Below are 25,890 nucleotides of genomic sequence, written 5' to 3'. Positions count from 1 at the left end.
CACACACACACAATTAGAATTAGAAAAGCGAATAAGTCGTTTTAGAGGTATAGGCTATATCCTGACTTCTCAATCTCATTTATATCACAATTTTAAGGTAGAAACTCGTAATTGCAAGTTTACGTCTCGCAACCCTGACTTTCCTCTGAATTCTGAGTTTAGGTCTCTCAATAGTTTTTTTCCGCCAAAAAATAATAACATTACAAAAAAAATTGCTATTTCTTATTTCACTACCCTGATTATTTTCTCACTTTTTCTGAAGTTGTGAAATTTGTGAGATAAAAAAAATCATAATCACTTTCATTTATTATTTTACTTATGTCCAAAATCCCATCTCTTGAGTAGCCTACTTATTTTAATTAAGTATCAGTACTTCATGACGGCTAGAAATATAATTACGGCGTCATAGGATTATGGAAGCTTGTTTCTGCCACAGAATTAAAACATTAAAAAAAAAAAAAAGATAATTTCGATTTTTTTTTTTTTTTTTTTTTTTTGTCACTCGTTAGATTCTTGCGATTCAGACTTTTTTCTCATTCGGACTTTAAAACTCATAATTGCAACTTTACATCGGACAATTTAGAGAGAGAAAAAAGTCAGAATTCGAGATAAAAAGTCCCAATTGCCTTTTTATTTTTTTTACTCTGTGGCGGAAAATCTTTTTACCTAGCACACTTAATTTGGAAATACTTTGTCACAGCGCTGTATTCGGAACCATGCTGTCAAACTATTACTAGCTTTACAGTATCTTTCTATGGTAGAAGTATACTAACGTTATAGTATGTAAGTTAGCCTACGTGGTTCCGGATTTAGCCATGCTGTTTTTCGCCTGAGAGAATTATGCGATTTCTGATGCATTGCAGCCATAGACCGTAAAAAAATGATTGCAGCCATGAAGCCTTCTCCGGAACACTTGTATCCTCATGTGTTTCTCCCCGGAGCCCGGGCCGGTTTTCATTTCCGCCTAAACATTGCCCTTGGTTTCCTCTAGGAGGTGATATGGAAAGTTGAATGTTCTGACTTCAGAAAAGCCTGTTATTAGGGAATATGGGGCTCCTGCCTGATGAAGCGAAACGTCTGCCTCCTCCAGGGATCGTCAACAGAAATTCTGTGTGGCTCGGGTTGTGTGGCTGGGCGTCCGCTATGCTGCACAACAGTTTGAACCGCAGGCCTGCACTCAAAGCCGGTGAGAACGAATTTACACCAATTCTATGAATCATACCTGTAACAAACACATTGTAATTTGATGGGATATTAACATCAAATGAATGCGTTCGTGGCTGATTTGACTTGCCCTTACACACATGAACTATGGTAGTGGACATGGTGGTAGTTTGATACACATGTAATAAATGAATACCACATTGATATACCTTGTTTACATGGCACCATGTAAAAAAAAAAATATTGATTACGCACATATCTTGTGCAGTGATTTGACTTTCTGCCGGGTTTTTTATTGTTTTATTTTATTTTTTATTTAAAGGTGTTCACCGCCAAGTGCTGTTCGTAACTATTGGATGGTTCATTGGCTATCATCTCACAAAATATGAGAATTACAAATATGCCCTATTGGACAGAGACATGAATGAGTATATCCGACTGCATCCTGAGGAGTTTCAAGATAAAGGTATGTCCGGCCACATGTGGAAATCCAGCCACATTAGTGTGTTGCTTTCTGCCGCATTAGTGTATTTTCAGATATTTAACTTACGGTGTATGTTGCAACATTCATTCTTTAATGTTTTAATGTCTCTTTCTCAAACCAGAACGGAAGACATTTGCTGAAATTGTGGAGCCGTTTCATCCAATCCGTTAAATGGAACTATAGTGTAAAATCTGGTTTAACAGGCTTCTCTGTTATAAATACTCTTGTATTGATTTATTAAGTTGTATATTCAATGTCATTAAACTATTTAAAAATGTATTTCTTTATTTGGGCTTTCATTTGTTTTCCAATGCACATTCAGTTTTAGCATAACCAGATTAGTTAGATTTTTAGAGACCGTCAACAAAAAAACTATTTACCCACCCTCAAAAAACTAAATTAACTGCAAGAAAACACCTCAAAATGTATACTCTGTGGAATGACTATGGGGGTAGATTTGTTGCTTTATTCCAAACAAATATATTGTTTTTCACAAATAAATGTAAAGCGATTCACAAATAATTTATAAATTCACTCAATAGAATGAGATCCACATAAATATGCAGGAGTTTCACAAAAATGAATTTGATTCACAAATAAATACAATGACATTTGTGAATAACAAAAAAATCCCCACATATATTTTTATGTCACAAACACACAACTCTGCCTTGCGTAAGTTGCATTAATTTTGAATCGCTTCCTGTGCATTTGTTGATGGCTTCCTCTGCATTCGTGGATCTTGTCTTGCACATTTCTAAATCGCATGGATTTTGAAACATTTCTGGCGTCTAGACTTACACAAATCCACTCATCCAATCCAATAGACTCCACTCACCGTCTACCTAAGCCAATCAGATAACGGCCATATCGTGCTGACCAATCGTAGCACGTTCTCGTTCCAACCAATCAAGTTTTTCAGCATTACCATTGGTCCGCTAGTTCTAGATTGACAGCTTATCCTCTAGCTAGCCAATCAATCGAAGAGGGAAGTTGATGTCACAAAGCGACTCATGCTGCTTCAGTTCAGCCAGCTACTGTTGACTTGAGCTACGCGCTCTCTTATCATTGTATTGGCAATAAAATACATTAAAAAATATATATTGTTATAATATAATCTTAGGAATCTATTATTTTGTATGATAGATGTTTTAGGGGGTGTCTTACAATTAAATGAACGTACGTGATCAGATATGGTCCTGGACGGAATATAGAAGTCAATTCTCATGTTTGTGGGTTGTAGCGTAAGTCAACAGCAGCTGGCTAAACTGAAGCAGCATAAGTCGCTTTGTGACATCAACTTCCCTCTTCAATTGATTGGCTAGACTAGAGTATGAGCTGTCAATCTAGAACTAGCGGACCAATGGTGATGCTAAGACCCGCCCCTTATTTACATGAAACTTCAACTGCAACATTTTGAAACGCAAGCACAGAATGTGGAAACAAGAGCAAAGAAGATAAGAGTACAGGCATACAAAAAAATGAAAATAAAAGCAGAAAACATGATTTTGTGTGAGATTCAGATAATTTTGAATTCATGATTCAGTTTTGAGCATTATAATTTAAACTTGTTTAAATGTTTGACTCAAGCTTATTATTTTTATTTCTGTGACCGTGTTGTTTGTGATTCTGGTTAACTTTGCATTGATTTTTCAGTTTTGTGTGTTATATTTTCACATGGGTTTTTACAATTTTGATTCACACTTATTATTTTTTTATGCGTGACCGCAAAACATTTGGTGGGAATCTGATCCCATAATGGTGGCCTAATGTTGAAAAGCATGTTGCATCAATCAAGGACATGCATGAGGCCATTAGAATCCCTGAAATGACCATAGAAATGATTGTGACTGTCACTAGAGTATTTGGGAGCAGTGGTTATAGTTATGGTGCTGCAGCTGCATTCATATGGTGGAGGTGGCAGAAAAACGGTGGTGAAAAGTGGAGGAAAACTCATTTTCTGCCACCAGGTAGGCTCCGGCCACAAACACCTCGCTGATGGGAAACACACAAATGGTCTGATATTTGTGTTCTTTCATGTAATACACAATATAGTTATTTTCTGATCATTGATTAACTTGTATGCTTTTAAAGACACGTGTTGTCTAAGAAAATATACACAATGCCCATAAATTAGAACCATTAGAATTTTAAAGTGTTTATTTTTCCCAAACACCCGATCAAATTGACCAAAATCATTTTTTTATTTTTTTACATCACCGTTTCATATTTGCACAAAAAATTTATTTTAAAAAGTGATGATCCAAATGATTTCAGCTAGACTTTCGCACAGATACTGTGCCAATAATGCGCAACCCCAGGAGTTTTGCAACCCATTCAGTTACTCTGGGTTTACTTTGGAAGCTTATCTATCTTATCTTTTTTTTTGGCATACATTCACAGTTAAAAACCCAGGGCCATATCATTCCAGTGACCTGAGATTATTACAGGACTTTCTAAAGTGTGTACTCTAGGGTTATTATTGTTAACCAAACCTAAAACTATATTGTTACATTTAATAAAGGCCAATAAAATAGGCTATGAATATTAGATGAAAAACCAAATTAAATAAATTCAAATGTAGCCTTGGAAACTAAAAGTTGAAGCACTAAAATATATATATATATATATATATATATATATATATATATATATATATATATATATATATATATATATATATATATTTAAATGGATATCGGTATAACAAATTAAAGGGTAATTATAAAAACTAATAAGATATAAATAATACTAAAAGTACATGCAGTAATTTTGCAATATTGACATTAATTTATTTATTTGCTTATGATTTCAGTGTATGTACTGGTTATTTTGACAGGGACATGACTTATGAAATATATATGACATACAAATTATGTAAAATTATGTTTTCTAAAGCTCTTTAATAAGTGCTTCAATTAGTCTACAAAATGGAGACTTATTCTGCAACCTCTCATATTTGAGAGAAAGTTTTTTCAATTTTTCAATTCCATTTATCAAATGGGTTTTTAGATGCATACACTGAAAAAAAAATGACTTTGTGGTATTGTAAAATCTATTACATTAATTCATGTAATTTATACATAGTAAAATCAAGATTAAGTTGGAACTATATATCTTATGTAAAATTTACACAATTTATTAATGTAATAAATTAACTGAGAAGAAAGAGTACATTTTACTATATATTTACAAATAGTATTTAATGTTTTATAGTCACAGCACATTCACCTAAAAATACTAAGTAAATTTTAATCTGAAAAGCAAAGTGTGTTTGAATCTGCCCGGCCGTTTTTGTTGTTGCTCAAAAAGATCCCGGTTCAGAGGCAGAGACGGTCGGTTTGGGATGTCGCTTTTACATGGCTGACTTATTCTCGGTAAGTTCTGACCTTTCTATTTTAGATTTGTGATAACGATGTACTTCGTTTTGATGGTTTGATTATTGCATAGATGTTACGGTTTAAAATTGACTAAAAGTGAGTTTTAATCACAATAACGGTAGCTAAAGCTAAAGCATTATCCACTTCTATAAAGTTGAGACTGGTGTTTAGTCAAAGATAGAGGGGATTAAATGTAGTTAGCCACGTTCTTGTAGAAAAAGTCACCCTGTCTGGTTAACTTCAAAATAATTTAATGTTAGCTGGCCGTGATTAAGTGCTGGCTGCCTGTGTGTGTGTCCTCTAGCTAATGTTAGCATGTTTTAAAAGTGTCTAAGTTAGTTGTTTTTATATCCACTGAAAATTTCACAGCAATTATTATATCAAAGCATAAGTTAGTCTGCACTCTGCACTAAAGAAGGAAAGTTTGGATGGCAGGTGAACTCTGATACCAATAAGCATTGATGTATAACGTTAGCAACAAGTGCATGAATGTCAGCAATTCTATTTTAGTGAGCTAACGACATGAAGGTCCGGTCACCTTTTTAATGAAAATAAAATGTAATGTTATAAATGTAATTCTATTTCTTAAATGGAATTGTGTTCTTTCTTTCTTACAAACTGTATGCAGGAGGACAGTCGCAGTGTTGCCGCTGAACATATCCTTAAGATGGTCGTCCATGGAGCTGATCGAGAGGATCCAGTCGATGAATGAGCATTAAGGAAAAGTGACCATTCTGTTTCAGCTGGACTATGCATGTGCTCGTCATTAAAGGGTTAAGTTAGTTCAGTTCAGTCAAAAATGAAATGTCTGTCATTAACTCCTCTCCCTAATGTCGCTCCACACCCGTAAGACCTCCGTTCATCTTAACACACAGTTTAAGATATTTTATATTTAGTCCGAGAGCGTATGCAGGTGTATGCACACTATACTGTCCATGTCCAGAAAGGGAATAAAAACATCATCACAGTAGTCCATATGAGACATCAGTGGGTTAATTAGAGTCTCTTGAAGCATCCAAAATACATTTGGGTCCAAAAATAACAAAAACTTCGACTTTATTCAGCATTGGCTTCTCTTCACCGTTTGAATCTTTATTTGAGGATTGAACACAAACATGGAAGAGAAGACAATGCTGAATAAAGTCGTAGTTTTTGTTATTTTTGGACTCAAATGTGATACATTTCATATTTGGCTGAACTAACCCTTTAATGTTAGTTATGCCACTGTTGGCTGCTGGTGTTTAGTTGAACCATACATGGTTAATTCTACAGTTATTGTAAATTATAATGAATGTACCTTAACTACTTAATCAGTTGAAGTGAACATTACTGATTTAATGGTTAATTGTAAATTTTGACATAATAAACTGTTCAACTTCATTGTATTTATGTGTGATTTGTGATAAATGTATTTGATGCAGAGAACATTATTACATTTATTTGGTTTAAAATAGCAACATTTACATAATAATAGTGAGTAATATAAATTAATTCAACTAAGTAATTCAAAATGTCAAATGGACAAACATTATAAAATCTACTTTATTACTTCATAAGAGTAAATAATACAGATTTATAAAATTTTCACAATAGTTATGCTCCTTTTAAAATTAAATTTACTTGATTACTTTTAATAAATACAACATGCTAAGTTAAATATAATTAAGTAACATTTACTTAATGTCTTTGCAAATGTTACATTTATAGTTAAGTACATTTTACTTGATATTGGCAAGTAAGTTGTACTTGATATCGCAGCAGTAAATTTTACTTAGAAAAACTGAGTGCAAATTGTTACAAAGATTTTATCAAGTAAATCTTACAAGTTGTTTTTATCAGTGTAGTTTACTAATTACTAAACTAATATTAATAATATTGCCAAATGTAATGGATGAGAAAAAAACCTCAATTGTTTCGAGACATTTAAATAGTAAAGAAGAAATTCTTTTAAATAAAATGTTTAAACAAAATTAATTTTTTTCAGATGTTTTTAATTTGTTTTTATTACATGTCACAGTGATAGCGACAAGGATGTAAACGGCTTTCCAGTTAACTGCTGCCACCTCAAGATGGTTTCTTCTTTAAGATGTGCTGAATCCTAGTGGCTGATCCCAATAATGTCCAAGTATTTCTCAGTCAAGTTCTGAGACTTCTTTCCGAGCGTAGCCATGACTGTGAACAGGCCTCGCAGATGGAAGTGGAAAACAGCCTCAGGTTCGGCCTCCAGCAGGGGCTCCAGCCCTTTGTGCAGGACGGCTTGACTCTTGGCCTTGGCATCGTCGTGGGGGATGAGGCCGCTCTCCACTGTGTTCTTGATGGCTTTCAGCATAAGGTAGTACTCGTACAGGTCCATGCTGTTGTCGGCGGCCTCGTCGTACGGCACATCTCTCAGGAGGCTGGGAAGCAGGACGGTCTGCTCCATATTATGCACCACTGTGCTGTAGCGCCTCAGGGCCAGCTGAAGGGAGCTTCGACTGAGCTTAGCGTCGGCAGACTGCATGGTTTCTTGGTGGGTTACAGGCTGAGGGCGTTTCTTGAGAAGATGGTGAAGTGGCCGCTACCTGGTTGCAGTGCAAGATCTGGAGAAAGAGGCTCTTTTTATAGCATGTCTATGGGACGGTTATGCAACATAGTGGCCTGATCTGGCTACTGCTAAAGCACCCCCTTGAGCTAACACACCCCTCCCTAAAGTTTATTTCTTCACAGTGTGACATTCTGGCTGCCAAGGGACACTGACCCCAAAATGGCATGGTTTACATCAGACTCTCCCATGTGAAAAAGAAGTGGATTGCATGTGCATAAGTATATTAACTAATTGCAGAAAATATTATTTTTTATTTAAAAAATGTTTTAAAAAAAGAACGTTTTAAAATGTTTTAAAGAATGTTTTAAAAAAGCCATTAGTTAAAGAGAGTACACTTTCCTGTTTCTGGACAGTCTTGATGATTTTAAAAGTGTACTCAAAGATTAAAGATTAAAAATATTAAAATTAAAAGTATAACTCAAAAGTACACTTTATATCATTATAATCTTTTGTAGTTCTTTACAAAAGTAAAATTATTTGAATGTGTTGACTAACATACTAAAGCATATAAAGTACTTAAATATGAACTGTAGAATGTTATCTGACATTACATTTAAAGTAAATGTATTAATCAGAGTTGGGGTAACATTACAAGTAATGATATGTAACCAGATTACTTTTCAAGTAACTAGTAAAGTAATTCTTTTTATCCATATATCTGAGGGTTTTTTTCCCCAAATAGTAACGCAAGTTACTTTTCCCATTTATTTATTTATTTGTTTTCCCATTTATGTCTTGTCCCCATATTGAGAGAAATCATGACTAACTGCAGAGGTATTGTGTGTCTGTATAAACATGATGCTTATTCAAATTCTAGACTAAATCTGAGCATGCATTTATTTACCTCACTTGCACAAAAACAGATTCAGTATTCCACAAAATGAACAAAATCAGTGAAATACAAACTCAGAATATTACAAGCCTGTAATACATACATTAAATGATACAAATATACTTTATGAATTTAATCTCAATGTATTAACCAACATCTGTGTTTCTTTTTTCAAAATATAGAATAAGCAATTACTTCACAACTGCTTAAAAAGTATGTTCTATATAGTATGAATGTGTGCAGTGTGGACGTAATCCGGATGTACTACATGTGCCATGTTGTCATTATCATGTGACCTACCAGCCTCAGTTGTGTCTCTTCACTGCCATTCACAAACCCTCTCCCATGGTCTCATGGGATAGATTCTGGTGGGATTCTGAAGTGTGTATACAGTTTATAGTGCGTAATCCGGCTACCTCTTGTCTCTTTTATGAGTAAAGTGAATTCAGACTTTTGTCAGATACTGTTTTTCGCCTTATATTAAGTAGAAATGTATGTGATTTCAGATGTAGACGATGATTGTTGAACTTTTTTCTCTCTGCATCCTATTCTTCTGCAGTCCAGAATGGCAGCACCGCTGGAATGTTGTTTAAACTGTGCCCTCTACTGTACAGGTGTGAATTTACATTTCCTTCAGACAGAGGCTTATTTGCTTTTGGTTTGAATGGATTATTTGCCAAAAATATCAACAAAAAGTTTAAAAAATAAATTAAAATATTATTAAAATCAAGCAAACCCAGCCCTTTATATATAACACTTTACAATAAGTTTCCATTTGTAAACATTCGTTAACTTTTTTAATTCACATCAACCAACAATAAAAAAAATACTTCTCAAATTACTTTCAACATTTATTAAAATATTATTCACATCAATTAATAATTTTAACATGCAAATATTATTAATTAATTGTTTAACATACAATTAAGCTTCTGTAAATGCTGCATTATGTTCAAACTTACTTGTAGTCTTTTGAAGTATATATTTAAAGGTACACTGTGTAACTTTTTTTTTAATTCAAAATGAACTACATTTAAATGTCAATAAATCAGTCAATCAGTCTTTCTTCCAAAATATGTTTTTGTCTTACTTTGATTCACTAGGGTATGTACATCACTCACTTGTGTGTGTCGTCATATCTGTAAATAGAGTTTACAGTTTTATCCGGCTACTTGTGTGACGTGTGTATGGTGTGGGAGGGATTGGCATAGGTTAGTTGTTAAAGCGAGTGAGAACAGTTGACATGGAGAAGCTAAATCTACAACCTCCTGGGAATCGCCCGTTTTAAGCAAACGGTGAACAGAAGAGAGTCTGCTGTCAAAAAGAGAAGCCAACATGGCTCGTAATAAAACAAGAATCAACACTGGCTTGGCTTTTCGGAGAAGAATTGAGATATTTAAAATGTTGTAATAGGGACGCAGAGATGGTGTTATTATTTCACTCAACAGGTGAGTAAGGTATTATATTTTACAGATAAATTGCCATATGTTGTTCTTTAACATAGTTGATTGTATAGTGTCACTCTGGATAACACGCCTTCACTGAGTAGCTGTTCAGCCATGGAAACCCATTTAATGAAGCTCTCTATGCACACAAAGTTTGGAGTTCTTTAGCTATTGAAAGTTGTCAACTTCTGCGCACTGTGTTCCTCAGCATGCGCTGACCATGCTCTGTGATTTTTTGTGGCCTACCACTTCCTGGCTGAGTTGCTGTTGTTCCCATTTGCTTCCACATTGTTATAATAGCACTAACAGTTGACCGTGGAATATTAGAACATTTCACAAATGGACTTATTGCACAGGTGGCAACCTATCACGCTACCACGCTTTAATTCACTTAGCTCCTGAGAGCGACCCATTTTTACACAAATGTTTGTAGAAGCAGTCTGCATGCCTTGGTTGATTTTATACACATTTGGCCATGGAAGTGATTGGAACACACATGGAAGTGATTTGGAGGGGTTTGTATATTTTGGGAATAAAGTGTATCTCTTAAGCCTATGAATGTTTTATGAGCAGTAAGATAACCATATTCATCCACACAGTCATGCAGAGCAGAAGCACAACCAAAATAAAAAGTGTTTGGGGAAGCACAACCAAGTTTTACGGGAAAGAATGCTGTTTTAAAGGTGTGTCTTATATTTGTAAATGTAAAGTTGAGGGGATTTTATGGCTTATAAAGGGAAATATATATATAAGAATATATTTCTGAACAATTAAATTGCAATGACATTCATGGTCATATCTGTTTGGTTTGGCTCTGATCTGACTGATATCTTTAATGCTTCTGTCAATGCAACCAGACTGTACAACATCATTCATGTTTGGAAAGCACAGTCAGACTGTTTACACAACCTCTGATGAAATACAATTATCAATTTTAGAAACATTAAAGGGGGTTATGAAATCTATTTAGACAGACTTTTGGCATTGCAAGTTAAAGTTCATTTCTAAGAGTTAACTTTACCAAATGTTAAGCACATGTTATTCCAAACCCACATAATATATTTTTAAAATTGCACTGCTCCATAAATTAGATGCATATAGGGGCTTTAAAGTACAAATTATTTGGAAAGTGTGTGTACAGTGCAGTGAAGAGCTTTAGATGACATATGAGACATGTAAAAATTACTCATGGGCAGAATATATTTATTTCATTTCCAAGCTTTAAATTATGCAATTTACAAAATACACAATCCCCATAATTTCCATCACAGAATGCTAGACATAATGTACAATCTGAGATGCGGTAGAATATGACAGGTGCAATTGCATGTGTCCGATTCCTATCAGATTTATTTCCACATATGAATGAGGCCTGAAACCAACTGGACAACATCCCTTTAAGATATGTGCCACATGGGAGGAAAAATCTGATCAAACTCATCTGTCTGTAGCTTTCTAGCAATCCTGGAGACTTTGATTAGGTAGTTCGGGTGTGTTTGATTGTTGGGGAACTAAACTAAACAGAAGAACACAAGACTTTATTTGCTGTGGAATTCCTGATTCCTCATTCTGGCACTTGTGAGACCAAGGTCATGTGTTCAATTCTCAGGGAAGGCATGACCTGATAATGCATGTAGCTTTAACACAATGAAAAGAACCGTTTTCTTCTCATGCCCAGTACACATTGTACAATTTTTGACTGTCCCAGACAAAAGATGAAAAACGTGGCGATTTCTGTGGTCAACTGTGGTCCTACGTCGTACAGTAAGATCAATAGGTGTCATCGTACAGTCTACATACATGTCGTACCCAAGTTTATTAGATCCATGTCATACAGTGTGATTTGTAATGATCTTAAGGAATTGCCGAAATTGCAGTCTGTAGCAGGCATAAAGTAGTGGTGTAAAATTTCTTGCTTGCACTTGCACGAAGGCTCTGCTGAGTGATGAACTGTGACCTGGAATCTCATGTGGGACATCTTCTTCCCTTGTAGTCAACCATATATTTTAATAAACAGATAAACAGATAATTCATGTCTTTCCATGTGATTAGATTTCACAAACTTAATTCCTATCGATTAACTCACTATAGCACAGCGTTCATGGGGTGACTGGTCAAGACTGTTTTCCAAGATGGCGTCTGTAATGTACTGTTTTTACAAAGTATCTTCTGATACTATTTAAGTGAGGCTATTTTGAGCCTTGTTAGTGGTATTAACTAGCGATTTAATTTTACTTATTCTATGCCCCATACACTTGCATTATAAGCAAATCTGTTTTTACAGATAAAACTCTTTACATTTTAAACTAAAAAAAAAAATGACATTTTTTTTTATAAAAACGCATCCCATACTCGGTAACCATGTGTAAATTACCCCTAGGTTCATTTTTCACCGTAGACAGTTGTCCTTTAAGTCGCAAGGACAGAGGAATTAAATAATATATCCTCACTACCTTTAGCGTCATCAATTAATGATGACTCTACACAGACGGATTTAGCTTGAGATTAGGATTGAAGCTAAACTCTGCAAGGCTGTGACCCTCCAAACTGAATCTGCGTCAGAAAGCTTAGGCAGTGACTTGTTGCCCTATCAGGCAATTAGTTTGCGCAGGCATTTGTGCACAAAGATACTTCACAAAACTGATCTTGTACAGACTTCTGATGCACCACAATGCATTAATGTTCTACATAGAGAGAGCTTTGATGAAAATATTTAATTACTACAAATTTCTTGCAAGAAAAGTGGAAAATGATGTAAAAGATGGAAAGGTGTACGTTTACACAGAATCTGACCACCAAATGCAACATTCAGATGTCATATTTATTTTTAACTCAACTGGCATGGAATAGAACGCACAAGATTTCCATCTCCATTAAAAAAAATAGTGCATGTCGAATAAATTGAACTTTGTCTTTAATTTAACATATTTATATGCATGTATAGTCTATACTGAAACAGTTTTTTCCCACTTTGTTGCTTGACTTCGGTACTTTCCAAGGACCAAAATGGGAATATGAGGCATAACATTATGACAGGTGAAGTGAATAACTCTGTTAATCCCTCTTTTAATGGCACCTGTTAGTGAGTGGGATATATTAGGCAGCAAGGGGACATTTTGTCCTCAAAGTGTAGTGTTAAAATGTGTTGTGTTAGAAACAGAAAAAATTGCAAGTCTGACAAGGGCCAAAATTGTGATGGCTAGACGACTAGGTCAGAGCATCTCCAAACTGCAGCTCTTGTGGGGTGTTCTGGTGTTCTCGTTCTGCAGTGGTCAGTGTCTATCAAAAGCGCTCCAAGGAAGGAACAGTGGTGAACCAGCAACAGGGTATTGTGCGGACAAGACTCATTGATGGACGTGGGGAGCAAAGGCTTGCCTGTGTGGTCCGATCAAACAGACGAGCTAGCTCAAATTGCTCAAGAAGTTAATGCAGGTTCTGATGGAAAGGTGTCAGAATACACAGTGCATCACAATATGTTGCGTATGGGGCTGCATAGCCACAGACCAGTCGGGGTGCCCAAGCTGAACCCTGTCCACCACCGAAAGTGCCAACATTGGGCACATGAGCATCAGAACTGGACCACGGAGCAATGGAAAAAGGTGGCTTGTTAGGATGAATCACATTTTATTTTACATCCCGTGGATGGCTGGATGCGTGTGTGTCACTTACCTGGGGAACACATGGCACCGGGATGCACTATGGGAAGAAGGCAAGCTGATAGAGGCAGTGTGATGCTTGTTCTGCTGGGAAACCTTGGGTCCTGCCATCCATGTAGATGTTACTTTGACAAGTATTGACCTAAGCATTGTTTCAGACAATGTACACCCTTTCATGGAAACAATCTCATGACCTTTTTCAGCAGGATAACGCGTCCTGCCACAAAGCAAAAATGGTTCAGGAATGGTTTGAGGAGCACAACAAAAAGTTTGATGTGTTGACTTGGCTTCCAAATTCCCTGGATCTCAATCCAATAGAACATCTGTGGTCCGATCCAGGGAGCCCCTACCTCGCAACTTACAGGTCTTTAAGGATCTGCTGCTAACATATTGGTGCCAGATATCACAGCACGCCTTCAGGGGTCTAGTGAGGTTCATGCCTCGATGAGCCTGGGTTGTTTTGGCAGCAAAAAGGGGACAAACACTATATTAGGAATAATGTTATAAATTATGTTATAATTAGATCATAATGTTGTCATTAGGTCATAATGTTATGACTGGTCAGTGTATTTAGCTTTGTAGTTTGTTTACTTTAAAATAACTGCAGAAATTTATTTATAAGGTAGTGTAAATGGATGCTTTTTTTTTTATAAGTGCCATTAATTTATTTAGGTAAATTTAGGTAAAAATAAAGGTCATTTTCTATAGTTTAAAGCAACAGTGATGACAGGAATCAATAGTCCAAATGTGCATTAGATTGCATTTATTGATATAAGGCAATGGTTACAAGTTAGAATTGCAAGTTGTCTATTACGATTCAGCACAAAATCTCAAAAGACAGAATGAAGATTACATACATCAATAGAAAAACTGTACAATTATTTATAATACTGTCCCCTCCATACACAGCGTCCCCTGAAACAGTATTTCGACACTTATAGTAAGTCTTAAATCTTGAATGTTTATTCAGATTTATTCAGTAGTAAACTTGGGCTTCAAGCCGTTTTTTTCCAGCTTCACTTTTCTTGATGCCCAAGTTCATGACACTCACTCACATCAGACAACCCGAAAGCCCTAGTAATTGTAGTCTTCGTTTTGAACAGTATATCTATAGCATCATGTTGCTTTTTTTTATATAGTTCAATTTGAAAACTTTTCAAACTGCTATTTGTGAAATGGTTTCCTTGAATATGTGTCCTTGAGCTATCTTTAACATTACAATAATAATGAATGTAAAAAGCTTAAAGAACTCTGACTTGCACCACGTGACTACTGCAAATGAATTTCGTTGTTGATTGTTTTGCCATGACTCATAATTCCGAGTCTGAGAATGTGAACAGCTCCACAGGTAGAGCGCCACAGGTTGCCATCTCTTAATTACGGTAATTATGACATGGTGTGAAAGCAACGTATACTCGTTGTATAAACTGTAAAAGAACTGTAAAAGGTGGCGGCTGCTGTTTGTTTGCAGCGTTCTGTGACTCTGCATAGCCTCGTGTTCACGCTGATGATGTGTGATATCTGTGCGAGCAGGTGTGCGGAGGTATGGAAATACATATACTGACAGGCAGGTAGGACATCCTACCGATGCCATTCGGACCGAATGCAATGTCTGGACAAACATTTTTTGGTCCTGAAATTCCACAGAAAATATATGTCTTTGTTTTTAATATTTAGACCACTTCTGATATCGATTGCGATCAGGATGTGATGAGTTTTAACCAGTATGACAAAACACTTTTATGAAAAACACTGCCATAGCTTTAAACCATGGATTCATCTCCTCTTGTGTAATTTCTTCCTGCAAGAATGACATTTTCAGACTTGTAGAGTTGATGCGCTTAAAAGTAGAGGGGAAAGAGAGCTCCGCTTTCTAGATATCTGAGGCACAGAGACAGAGAGAAAGTGTTTTAAGGACACAATCACAAATTTTGATGATCGCTCATGTCCACCTCCGAGATGCTGCTAGCAGGTTTCACACTCTATTGAGTCTGTGTTACACATTCCAGCCACAGAGTTGATCATCTTCAATTAGGAGGGGATCCTTTTATCGTCCAATGTGTCATACATTGGCAGTCACTCCTTCTTTTTCTGCCCATTGACTATGATCTCCAGGACATGTGTGAGGTCCATCATCTTGGTGAGCATCTCCATAATATCAGTATGTTCTTTAGCCCCTGTGATGAATTCTTCCAATGTCAACTCACCTGTCAAAGCATAGACATTATATTTTAATTACATTTTTTTTCTCCTTATATTATATATAAAACGTGATAAATAAAAATATACAAAATTATCCCTTTAAAAATGCCTGTTCACACCAAGTATGATATATGTAACATTTTAATTATTAGACATTTTATTATAATATCTTGTTTTTAATTACTTATAGTTTCCTTTAGCTCAAATTCAGTCAAGTTTTCAAGTAACTGTGTTGTGTTTGTTAGTTATTGTTTTGTTTTTTGTTTTTGTCTCTAATTATTTTAGTACACTCTAAAAAATGTTGTGTTGTTTCAACCCATGCTTGGGTCAAATATGGTCAAAGCCAGCTGTTTGCCTTTTTTTAAATTACATTTTTCAACCCAGCAGTTGGGTTTGCCCATATTTGATTCAAGCATGGGTTGAAACAACCCAACATTTTTCATGTTTCAAACAAGTTTCCTTGGAAATTAGCTGAAATAAAATAAGTATATTTAATATTTTGTTAAAATTCAAACACTTGTTTAATGGCTTAAGTTTTAATTAACTATAATAATTCTGGTGTTATTATTTTATAACGGATATTTTTATATAATTATTTTCCATTAATTCTCAAACTCTCATTCTCAATAATGTGAAGAACAACAAAAGCAATCTATTTCACATCACATTATGGAAATGCACAAACGCATGTCTAGGGTTTATTGTGGGTTTTTATGTGTGGTTTTGTTCTCTGTAACTAAAATCGACGATGTGTGCCATGAAGGTTTTAGATTTAGATCTGTCGGTTAAGGTTAATTTGACGAATAAACTCGCGGCCCGATTGGACTCTTGTCATGTCAAAAGTGATAAGACTTTTCAGTTTTATGGATGTCGCCATCTTTGATATTACTTTGGTCACTGTCACTATGATGAGAGAATATGGGCTTTATAAGGCCTACTCCTTAAAGCCCATATTAATACAGACTTCAAGACGGGACCTTTCAAGACTCACAACTGTAAATAGGGTTGTGACACTGACAATGTGTAAGTAGCTGTGATTTATAGCAGCTCTTACCTTCATTATTAACATCAATCCTCTCATAGATCAGAGTCACAATATCATCTGGAGGGATGTCATAACTCCGGGTAATGTCTTGGATGGCCTGCATGGCAAAGATGAATAAATACTGAATTAATATTTTATATTTTCTAACATCACTCTCTTAGTAGCCCTGCCTAATTTCCCTCGCTGTTGAACCATGTCAGGCTTCAGAAAGATTCTTCCATCATATAAAAGTTACGTATCCAAAAATTAATAACTTGTAAGCAGGGTTATAACTTTTATATTTAAAACTAAAACAATTAACATTTTCATAGTTTAAATAAAATAATATAATATAAAAACAACCAAATTAATACAACTTTAACTAAAATGAAAATTAAAACATCATATTAAAAATTAATTAACATTAATATGGCCAGAGTGTACATTTTGGCTATTTAAAATACATTCATTTTTGCAAGCGATCATGCACACAACTTGACCAATTTGTCTTATTTAAACAATAAAGAGGTACAAAACTGTCTAAATAATTGTCTGCCGTGGACAGATGTAATAGGATTTAAAAAAACATTCATAAGAGTTTAGCATATCACTTATTAATCATTTATGAATGTGTACTCATGTTTCGTAAATGATTATAGTTCATCATTAACTAATAACTGACTGAAAGTTATTATAAAGTATTACCAAATATTTGTATATCCAAAAGAGAGGAGTATTGCAGTCATAACAGAAGATTGCAAATGTTTAATTTTACATGAAGCAAGTCACCTCATGGAGGTCACATGACCAGTCAAATTTTACTCACTTTATCTTCATTATTACTGGGCACTTGTGCTTGTGGATTAAATGAATCATGGCTAACTGTGAATATAGTGCACCTTTAAAACAGAACTCTAGTGTGAACAAGTGGTTGTACGGCATAGAGATCACGGAGTGCAGGAAAAATGGATACTTTACTTTGAATATGGTCTCCATTTCATCTCTGTCAATCTTGCCATTTCCATCCTGATCGAAGAGTTTGAAGTACCACTTCAGTTTCTGGTTTATCTCTCCTTTCAGTAGCAGACTGACAGCTGCGATATATTCTACAAAATCTATATAGCCATCCTGAGGAGAGAAAAAAGGATGAACATTAGAAAGAAAGAAATATATGAGTATACGATATGTTATCATGTGCAATGGTATGGTATATATATATATATATATATATATATATTTTTTTTTTTTTTTTTTTTTTTTTTATAGCCTTTCAGACAGAATGTGTTGTTACGTTGAAAAACCGAGATGAGGCAAACCGTAATGGAACGGACTGCAAGCTAATATTATTCATATAGTATTCATATCACTTTTCTAAACTAATCACAGCAGTTAAAGGTGCTTTGCCAGGTAAGAAAGAAACATTAGATACAATAGTTAGCATGAAAATGAAATACAAATAGACTCATTAAGAAGAATAAAGCTTATAAGGATTAAAATATAAAATAAATAAAACATTATAAGACATTACAGGAAGGCCAGACTTTTAAAAAATTAAAGCATTTTTGAGAGATATGGAGTGACCAGGTGACCAGTGTAATGACTTATAATTTACTTAATAGATGTAATGTGCTCTCTCTCTTGGTCTATGTAGATACTCGAGCAGCAGTATTTTGGACTAATTATTGTCCTTGGTAGAACAGAAACGAGGGCCAAACAATAGTCAAGTCTGCTAACATTCATTTTTCTGTGTTGCTCAGAGAACGAAATGGTTCAGATATGGTTATTAATAGATACAAATAGATACTTCCACTAAAAAAAAAACATTTAAAACTATTCCAGATAGGCCAACATACTCGCTTAATCTATTTAAATGAATCTGGTGATCTACTGTCTGAGTCGCAGCACTCTTAAGTCAAGCAGCACCAGAACAGGAGGACAGTTTCTGTTCTTATGTAATTTGTGGTCTCTGTACTATGGTGTTTTCTAAAACCAGACTGAAACATCTCTCATTTGGAATTTGCATTTAAATGTATTCATCTGATTAAAATAAATAAATAATAAAATATTTAACTTAAAAATATGAGATTTGAAATGGGTCTATAAATACTAGCAGTTAAAATGTCTGAATGCCCTTTTTATACATTGGTTTTACTAGCACAGATTTAAGATCGGAAGGGGAAATGCCAAGCTGTAGGGAATGATTTACCATCTCTGGGATATCATTGGATATTAAATTAAAGATACTTTTAAAAAGAGAGAGACTAAGTTGATTTTTTCAGTTTGGTTACTACCTTTCGAGTCTCCAAATTAAAACTTTAAACCTCCATTTTGATCGTATTCTGGATCAGGGTTTTAATCAGGTATTAATATTTACATTTATTAGGTTTGAAAAGTAAGCTTGTCTTGTTTTTTTGTGGATTTATTTGTTATAATTTTAAGAGTTTCAATGAGTATATTAAGGGGTATTTCTAATTAAGCTTTACACCAACTTCGTTCAGCACTTCTACTCTCTTTTAAGTTTCATGGTCTGATTTGTCGTCCAAGGAATTACCTTTTTTTAGAATACTTTTTTAGTTTTAAGTGAAGCAACTGCATCAAGAGCTGTTCTCTTGTTCTTATTAAACTCATTATCTAAATCACCAGGAGTCTTCTGAATATTAAAAGCTTTTATCCTGACACACTATTTGATGATTTTCATCAGCACACACCATACACATGTGATTTGAGTGCTTAAAAAGTCCACTTAATGCGCCTGTGAGGACCCTTATCACATTTCCGGGGATCTCAGAAGCGGAAATCGTCATAGTTGGGTAAACATAGCAGTGAATAGGGGGTTGACAGCAAACATATTTTTTGTATTCCTATTTGCTCCAATAGCAAAAAGAAAGAAAAAACATGATAGCGTTTTCACGACTTACCTAAAGAGAGGAGAAAGATTAAACATCGAGAGATTGATTACAGCTATTAGAAGAGAGAATAATGTGAAATTTGGCATTACACCCTCAGCCGTTGTATTAGAAATACCCTCGCAGTAGTGTTAATTAGTTGTTGTTTTTTACTCCTATTTTAATATTACACAATGTATAGATGCTGTGTTCACACCATGCCGTAATTACCAGCGTTCAAGTTGTAATTATGAGTTTTACAAGGACCTGACTGCTTTTTAAAAGTGGTCTCATAATCTCATAATTATGACACAGTGTGAATGCACCTTTAACTTACTTTGAAAGGCTTGTGAGACCCAGCGAAAAGGGGAAAATGTTAGATACCTATGCCTTAAATTTAAGGAGTTGTTGTTTCATTTCACTCTCCATTAAACCCAAATTATAATTAGCTTACCGATAAGGAGATCAGACATCCCTGTTTTCTGGGGACAGTCCCGCTGTCCCCGGAAATGTCAATGTTTCACAGCACTTTCCAAACCACCCCGCAAAATATACCAACAAACCACAAAACAACATATCTGAGTCTCAAAAGTGGGCATTTCTAAATTTGTGGGTGTTTATAAATCATGCAATGAAAACAATGCCCTTCCCCTAACCCCACTCCTAAACCCTACCCTCACTGTGACGTGGGCAAATAAGGTAACACGGTCGACACGGTCACCCACTGATCTGATAACTCCTATTGCTGTCCTGCAGAGATCTATACTTGACATCGCCTACTGGTTACCAGAGCAATCCTATGACTATTTTCACCAACGGATGAGACTGCAAACTACACTCATTACTTTGTGGCATGCTGGAACTTTAGCCATGAAGAGCATAACCTGGACAGAGCAGAGCACTGTTATCATCAATTATCAAAAGAGACACCATTAACCTATAAGGTCATATACTAACTCATCATGTTAAATCAAAGTCCTTTTTGTATGTACAATATAACAGGCCTGAACAGGGTGGGGACTGTTTTGAACACAAAATTAAACGTTCACTAAAGTTCCACCATTCAGTCATGCCAATATAACGAATGAACTGAATTAAAAAATAACTAAACAATAACACATGCAACAATTACATGGGCAGAAAGCACATACAGTAATCTGTGCTCAAAATGAGCCTAAATTGTTAAATAATTAGCCTACCCCATGGATAGATAAGATGCATTTCCAAAGGTACAAACAGAAATAACATTATACAATAAAAGATTGTATAAGAGTTAGAAAGTGTTAAACATTTGTTACAGTTTCATATATATCAATTTTGTTTTGGTTTTAAAGTTTATTTTGAATTTTGAACTGTTTGCTATTTGCAATGGTTATTAATACACTTATAGTGTGATTTTTGGTGTATTGTTAAGGTTAGTTAGTCAGTTAGCGCTGAGCTGAGCACACAGCACGCAGTTTGAAAAACCCGACTACATAGTATGCTAATTTTGAATTTAGCATATTGTGCAATGTAGATGTACCTTAGCGTAAAATCCGAAGTAGGCCTATACTTTAGGCTTTAGAGTTTTAAAGCATTTTCAAAATAAAAATGTTTAAGTCACCTTACTGTGCATGAATAAAACATAACATAAGCTCACTGAGATGATACATAATGCAGATATACATTTTGCGCCGTTTTCATGGCACGATCATCTTATTAGCGGAACGTTCTATCAATAACTTGAGGTTGCCCTCAAAATTACCGTCATTTAACAAACGTTGAATACGCATTTGACATATTTCGGCAATTGCGAGTACATTTTCAGTCAAAGACGTGCAAAGTAACATTTATGTTAACAACATTGTGAAAGTGAACAGCAAGACAACGGTGCTGATCCAACTATGGCTACAATATGCATCACATGACTAAACGTGTTATTGTTTATGAAGACCTTGAGCATCTTGCGTTTTCAAATTGATCTGGATTAAAGTGGACGTAGCCTATACCTCAGACAGATTAACTGGATTGTCAAGGGGATTCCTGTGGACTTTAGGCCAGTATAATAAGCTTATGTTCATTCATGTGGAAATGACTTTCGATGATTTCATGATTTACAATATTGTAGGGTCTTTTTTTCCCTACATTTACACTTTTTTCAGGAAATATTGATGTGATTTGATTAATGAATCGTATAATTACTCTGATTAACATTATAATAGGCCAAGCTTAGTCGGATTTTGGTGTTCTCTCTCTCAATTGAATGGCCGATGTGCATTATATACCCAACCATTCACACATTGATGTTAGTTTCTCTCACCCCATCCATGTCGAAGGTGAAGAAGACCTGGTCCACATAGCTGCTGGCTTCCTCAGTCATCCCCTGCATCTGTAGCATGGTCTTGAGTTCAAAAAGTGTGATGAGACCTGAAGGCGATTCCCTCATGAACTTGTTGTACCAGTGGTGCATGTCCTCAGCCAAGACTTCATCCAGGCTGGATCCGTGGGCACCCATAACTCCTCAGAGGACCTCTTTCTGAATAAAATGTGGAAGCGGCGTGTCAAATCCAGAAGTCCAGCAGTAGCAGAGTGTGAGATGTGAGGAGTGCCGCGGCTCCAAGCGGGATTGACTGTTGATGACGGCACAAATCCTAAAGCCCTACAGACTAGGCAACTAAAAGGAGAGATAACCCTTTAATTGGATAACTGTTGAACCCTTCCAAGAACTAAAGGACATCTACGGGTGACAGAGAGAACTTGGAATGTTAGTGATGGACTTACTGCTCGTCCTCGGTCATGATTTGCCGTGATCCTGAACCTCCTGACCTTCTCTTAGAAGGCTTATCGTAGAATGATCAATTACTTTCCATAGAGAGGTCAGCCAAAAAGCTTTAATATTCCAGGCCGCACTGAGTAAACCCCGCCCACTGCAACTTGTTTCTCAAGCTTATGTAATTGACCAGAGGGTTCTCATATGGGAAAACCCTTTAGAGAAGGCTATATTTGAGTCGACCAAATTGTGGAACAACTAGGGAGGAGGATATTTTAAGAAGCAAAGATTTTGAACTGTACCAAGTAGCAAGTTATAGTAGAGCTCTGCTAAGTCACTTAAGTAGGCCTAATAAATGTTTTGACTCTATATAAAACTATGTTTAATTAAAGTAAGTATTACTATTGTTATTGTTCATATTTTGATTTGGCACTTTATCCAGCACCATCTGTGCTATGGACATGAATTATAGTTTGTTAAGTAGAGGTGTGGAAATACTTTTCTAAACGAAGACTTGCAATTTCAGACTAGACTATCTAGTGGACACTGTCCTTATAGAAAACATTTAGAACACCAGAGTAACCACATAGTGACATTCTAAAAATAACTGCAACTGTATATAAACACCCTAAAAACACTTTTTTTGTTTTGTTTGTGGCAGCAAGCAAACATTACAAACATTATAATAGGACAAATTGTAACACTCAAAATAAAATGGCGAAGTCAAGTAAATGTCACAATTAATTACACATAATAGCAAGGAACATATTGAATTAAACATGACATTTTGAAGAAGGAAATCTAAATTAGTATTTCCGTGTAATAATCTTAGAAACAACTCATATGACGATGTTAAGAATTCCAGTAATAACCTGTTTAATAGGAACATTTCGACCACATCTCAACGTCTGTCACAATGTTCTATTGAGATGATTATTATTCTGTGGTTAAAATGACAATAAAGCATCGTTTCAATCCAATCAGTCGAAGAGAACAAATTCGTCACTTCCTGATAAGTAAGAAAAGTAGGAAAAGCAAAACGCAATAAACAAAGTCATGTGAGCTTTCTGAGGCGGATGAACGCTGTCGCGTAAGACAGTTCTCGCAGGTAATTATACTGAACTTGTCTGGCTATCACCAAAACCAAGCTCAATTTAAAATTGAACATTGTTCTGGGGAGTCTGCTCTGTATTTTCTAATGCTCAAGAGGCGTGATCAACGAGCATTATTTGAGTGACTCTGTACGCAATTGGATAATCCTTCAACCATTCAGACCAGAAGAGGTGTAACCAACACAGGCAACAACCCATCGCTTCTCTATCTGTCATCATGTTAAACCAGACAATATCTTGCCAGGTGGATAAGCCAGTCTGTGATTTTTTCTGTAACAAAAGTGTAACAGAAGCAGTAGAAATGAATGTACAGGTTTCCAGACGGAGTTGCTGGTTGAAATCGAAAAACCGGCAGATCAGGCTGGGTTTACAAAAAAAATAAAAACATTTTGCTATTTATTTTATTTTATTTATGCACATTGGCCTTCCAGTGTTTTTTTATGCAATATGCCAAAATCCGCACAGGTGGAAGGAATTTGGCAATGGAAATGGCAAATTTCAAGAGAAAAAAAAATCCTATTGACAAAAGTTTCACGCTTGCTTCAAGTGGTTTTTGACTTGGCGAGAAAGCGTTCATGCAAATAATGGGAGATCAGGGTTGCCAGGTCTTTTCAACAAAAGTAGCCTACCCCAAAAATAGCAATGTGATGATTTTCTCAACAACTTAAAGTTGGAGATGCAAACATTTGCAGAATAAATTCTGAAGTAGCAAAAATTAAACCCACGTGACTAATCGGCTGTTTCCACTGATGGTGTTTTATTTTTATTTATGTTGATTGGGGGTGCATCTCAATCTCAATCAGCTCCCTAGTTCAGTAGTTAGGGCACTGATCAGGACATAAGTCAATGGGATGCCTCCCTAATCAGTGTACTGTGAACTAGGGAGCTGATTCTATGTTAGGCTATCCACTGGTACAACTTGATGGAAACACATAATTAGTTTGTTTTTGTCTGTTCAACTTTAAAAAGATTATCTTCATGTTTGGATGGAAACCAAGTGACTTTTGTATGTTTGATAAACAAGTAGATACAAATCTTTAAAAAAGAAAAATGGATATGTGGTGGAAATGACATCACAATTGTCATAATCTCACTCGATTTTTCATATTTATAGGGTCCTAGTGTGCTTCATATCTATTAAAACTAGTTAATGCTTTTATATTAATTTTTTAAGTGACCCTCTCTAGGGCCAGACACACATCATATCCAACACGGGTCCTCTGATGTACATGATCCACTCAGGATCACAAAGTGTCACCACACCGAGATCAGATGCAGCGGATAAATCAGACTATCAAAGATCAGTGTTCCCATTATAGTAAATCTTACTTCAGCCGATTAACCATTTCCAAAACAGATTACATTCATTCTGTTGAAATTCATGGGGCTTCTTCAATAATATCCCCTGCTATGTACACTCATAAAGGAACCCATGCCATCTATAATGATAATAATCAAAAACATTCTGTAATATTATAGAAATATAATAATTATTATTATTTAGGATAATTTCAAATAATTAGTGGTGCAAATAAAACGTGAGTTACTATAACTATTTTAAAATTGAGAAATCAACAATAATGCTTAACAACAATATTATGAGTTTTACATACTTTGTGTTCTGAAAACATTTCTCCAATAAAGTTAAGTCATTTGCTCAGGAATTTTATTCTATGAATAAAAACAGGATTAAATAAGAGGTACAGTTGATTAATTGGACAGATGGCATGGCCAAGGCATGCCACCCTGCCAATCTTCAAATAATAATTTTGCTGTTTACTGTTAATCATTCTATCCTCATGTTTTAGTTCTATTTTATGCAAATATGTGTAATCAATAATATTTAATTGTGTGTGTGTGTTATATATATATATATATATATATATATATATATATATATATATATATATATATATATATATATATATATATATATATATATTCTCCAATGTTCATTCTATACATCCTTTAGGTCAAGGGTGGGGAACATATCCCTTGCAGAGTTTAGCTAATCAAACACATCTGAAGCTAATTAAGGTTTTCAGGATTACTAAAGTTAAAGTTTTTTCAGGGTTGGAGCTAAACTCTGCAAGAGTGGCCCTCCAGGATCAACGTTCCACACGACCCCACCCTGCTTTAGGTGTTGGTCTGGCACTGACATACTAAAAACAACCACGTTTTGCCTCATTCAGAAGCACAGCACCAACATATAACCAGCCAGAAACAAAACAATACCTGTGTCTCATCTCGTTAAATTTCGAAGGCTGAGTCCTCCGGAGGACACATCCTGTGTAGGACGAAGTATACGGAGTGTCCTCAATCAGAATTAAACGAGACATCCTTCGTAAGACACACAGGCAGGAAGTATCTCGT

At 35.3% G+C, this 25,890-nt stretch overlaps 3 protein-coding genes across 4 annotated transcripts; 1 reads left to right on the top strand and 2 right to left on the bottom strand.

The window, feature by feature from the left end:
• Nucleotides 1-932: 932 nt before the first annotated feature.
• On the top strand, nucleotides 933-1,927 carry ndufc2 (NADH:ubiquinone oxidoreductase subunit C2). The gene is made up of 3 exons (XM_067451782.1): nucleotides 933-1,186; nucleotides 1,487-1,630; nucleotides 1,770-1,927. The coding sequence occupies exons 1-3, from the start codon at nucleotides 1,048-1,050 to the stop codon at nucleotides 1,817-1,819; spliced, it is 333 nt and encodes a 110-aa protein (XP_067307883.1). The 5' UTR covers nucleotides 933-1,047; the 3' UTR covers nucleotides 1,820-1,927.
• A 5,071-nt stretch (nucleotides 1,928-6,998) lies between these two features.
• On the bottom strand, nucleotides 6,999-7,613 carry thrsp (thyroid hormone responsive). Its single transcript, XM_067451781.1, has one exon. It carries the CDS (start codon nucleotides 7,526-7,528, stop codon nucleotides 7,127-7,129), a length of 402 nt encoding a protein of 133 aa, XP_067307882.1. The 5' UTR covers nucleotides 7,529-7,613; the 3' UTR covers nucleotides 6,999-7,126.
• Nucleotides 7,614-14,335: 6,722 nt separating this feature from the next.
• On the bottom strand, nucleotides 14,336-25,857 carry guca1c (guanylate cyclase activator 1C). 2 transcript variants are annotated; one of them, XM_067450923.1, is made up of 5 exons: nucleotides 25,753-25,857; nucleotides 21,956-22,171; nucleotides 17,750-17,899; nucleotides 16,802-16,889; nucleotides 14,336-15,752 (listed from the first exon to the last, which is right to left on the bottom strand). In XM_067450923.1, the coding sequence occupies exons 2-5, from the start codon at nucleotides 22,148-22,150 to the stop codon at nucleotides 15,622-15,624; spliced, it is 564 nt and encodes a 187-aa protein (XP_067307024.1). In that variant the 5' UTR covers nucleotides 22,151-22,171; nucleotides 25,753-25,857; the 3' UTR covers nucleotides 14,336-15,621. The 2 variants fall into 2 exon arrangements, with proteins under 2 accessions (XP_067307024.1, XP_067307025.1); XM_067450924.1 differs by lacking the exon at nucleotides 25,753-25,857 and adding an exon at nucleotides 22,417-22,637 and having other exon boundaries at nucleotides 21,956-22,309.
• Nucleotides 25,858-25,890: the final 33 nt, after the last annotated feature.

The sequence above is a fragment of the Pseudorasbora parva genome, chromosome 8 (genome assembly GCF_024679245.1).
Source record: "Pseudorasbora parva isolate DD20220531a chromosome 8, ASM2467924v1, whole genome shotgun sequence".
NCBI lineage: Eukaryota > Metazoa > Chordata > Actinopteri > Cypriniformes > Gobionidae > Pseudorasbora > Pseudorasbora parva.
This window is presented reverse-complemented; position numbering and strand designations above follow the sequence as displayed.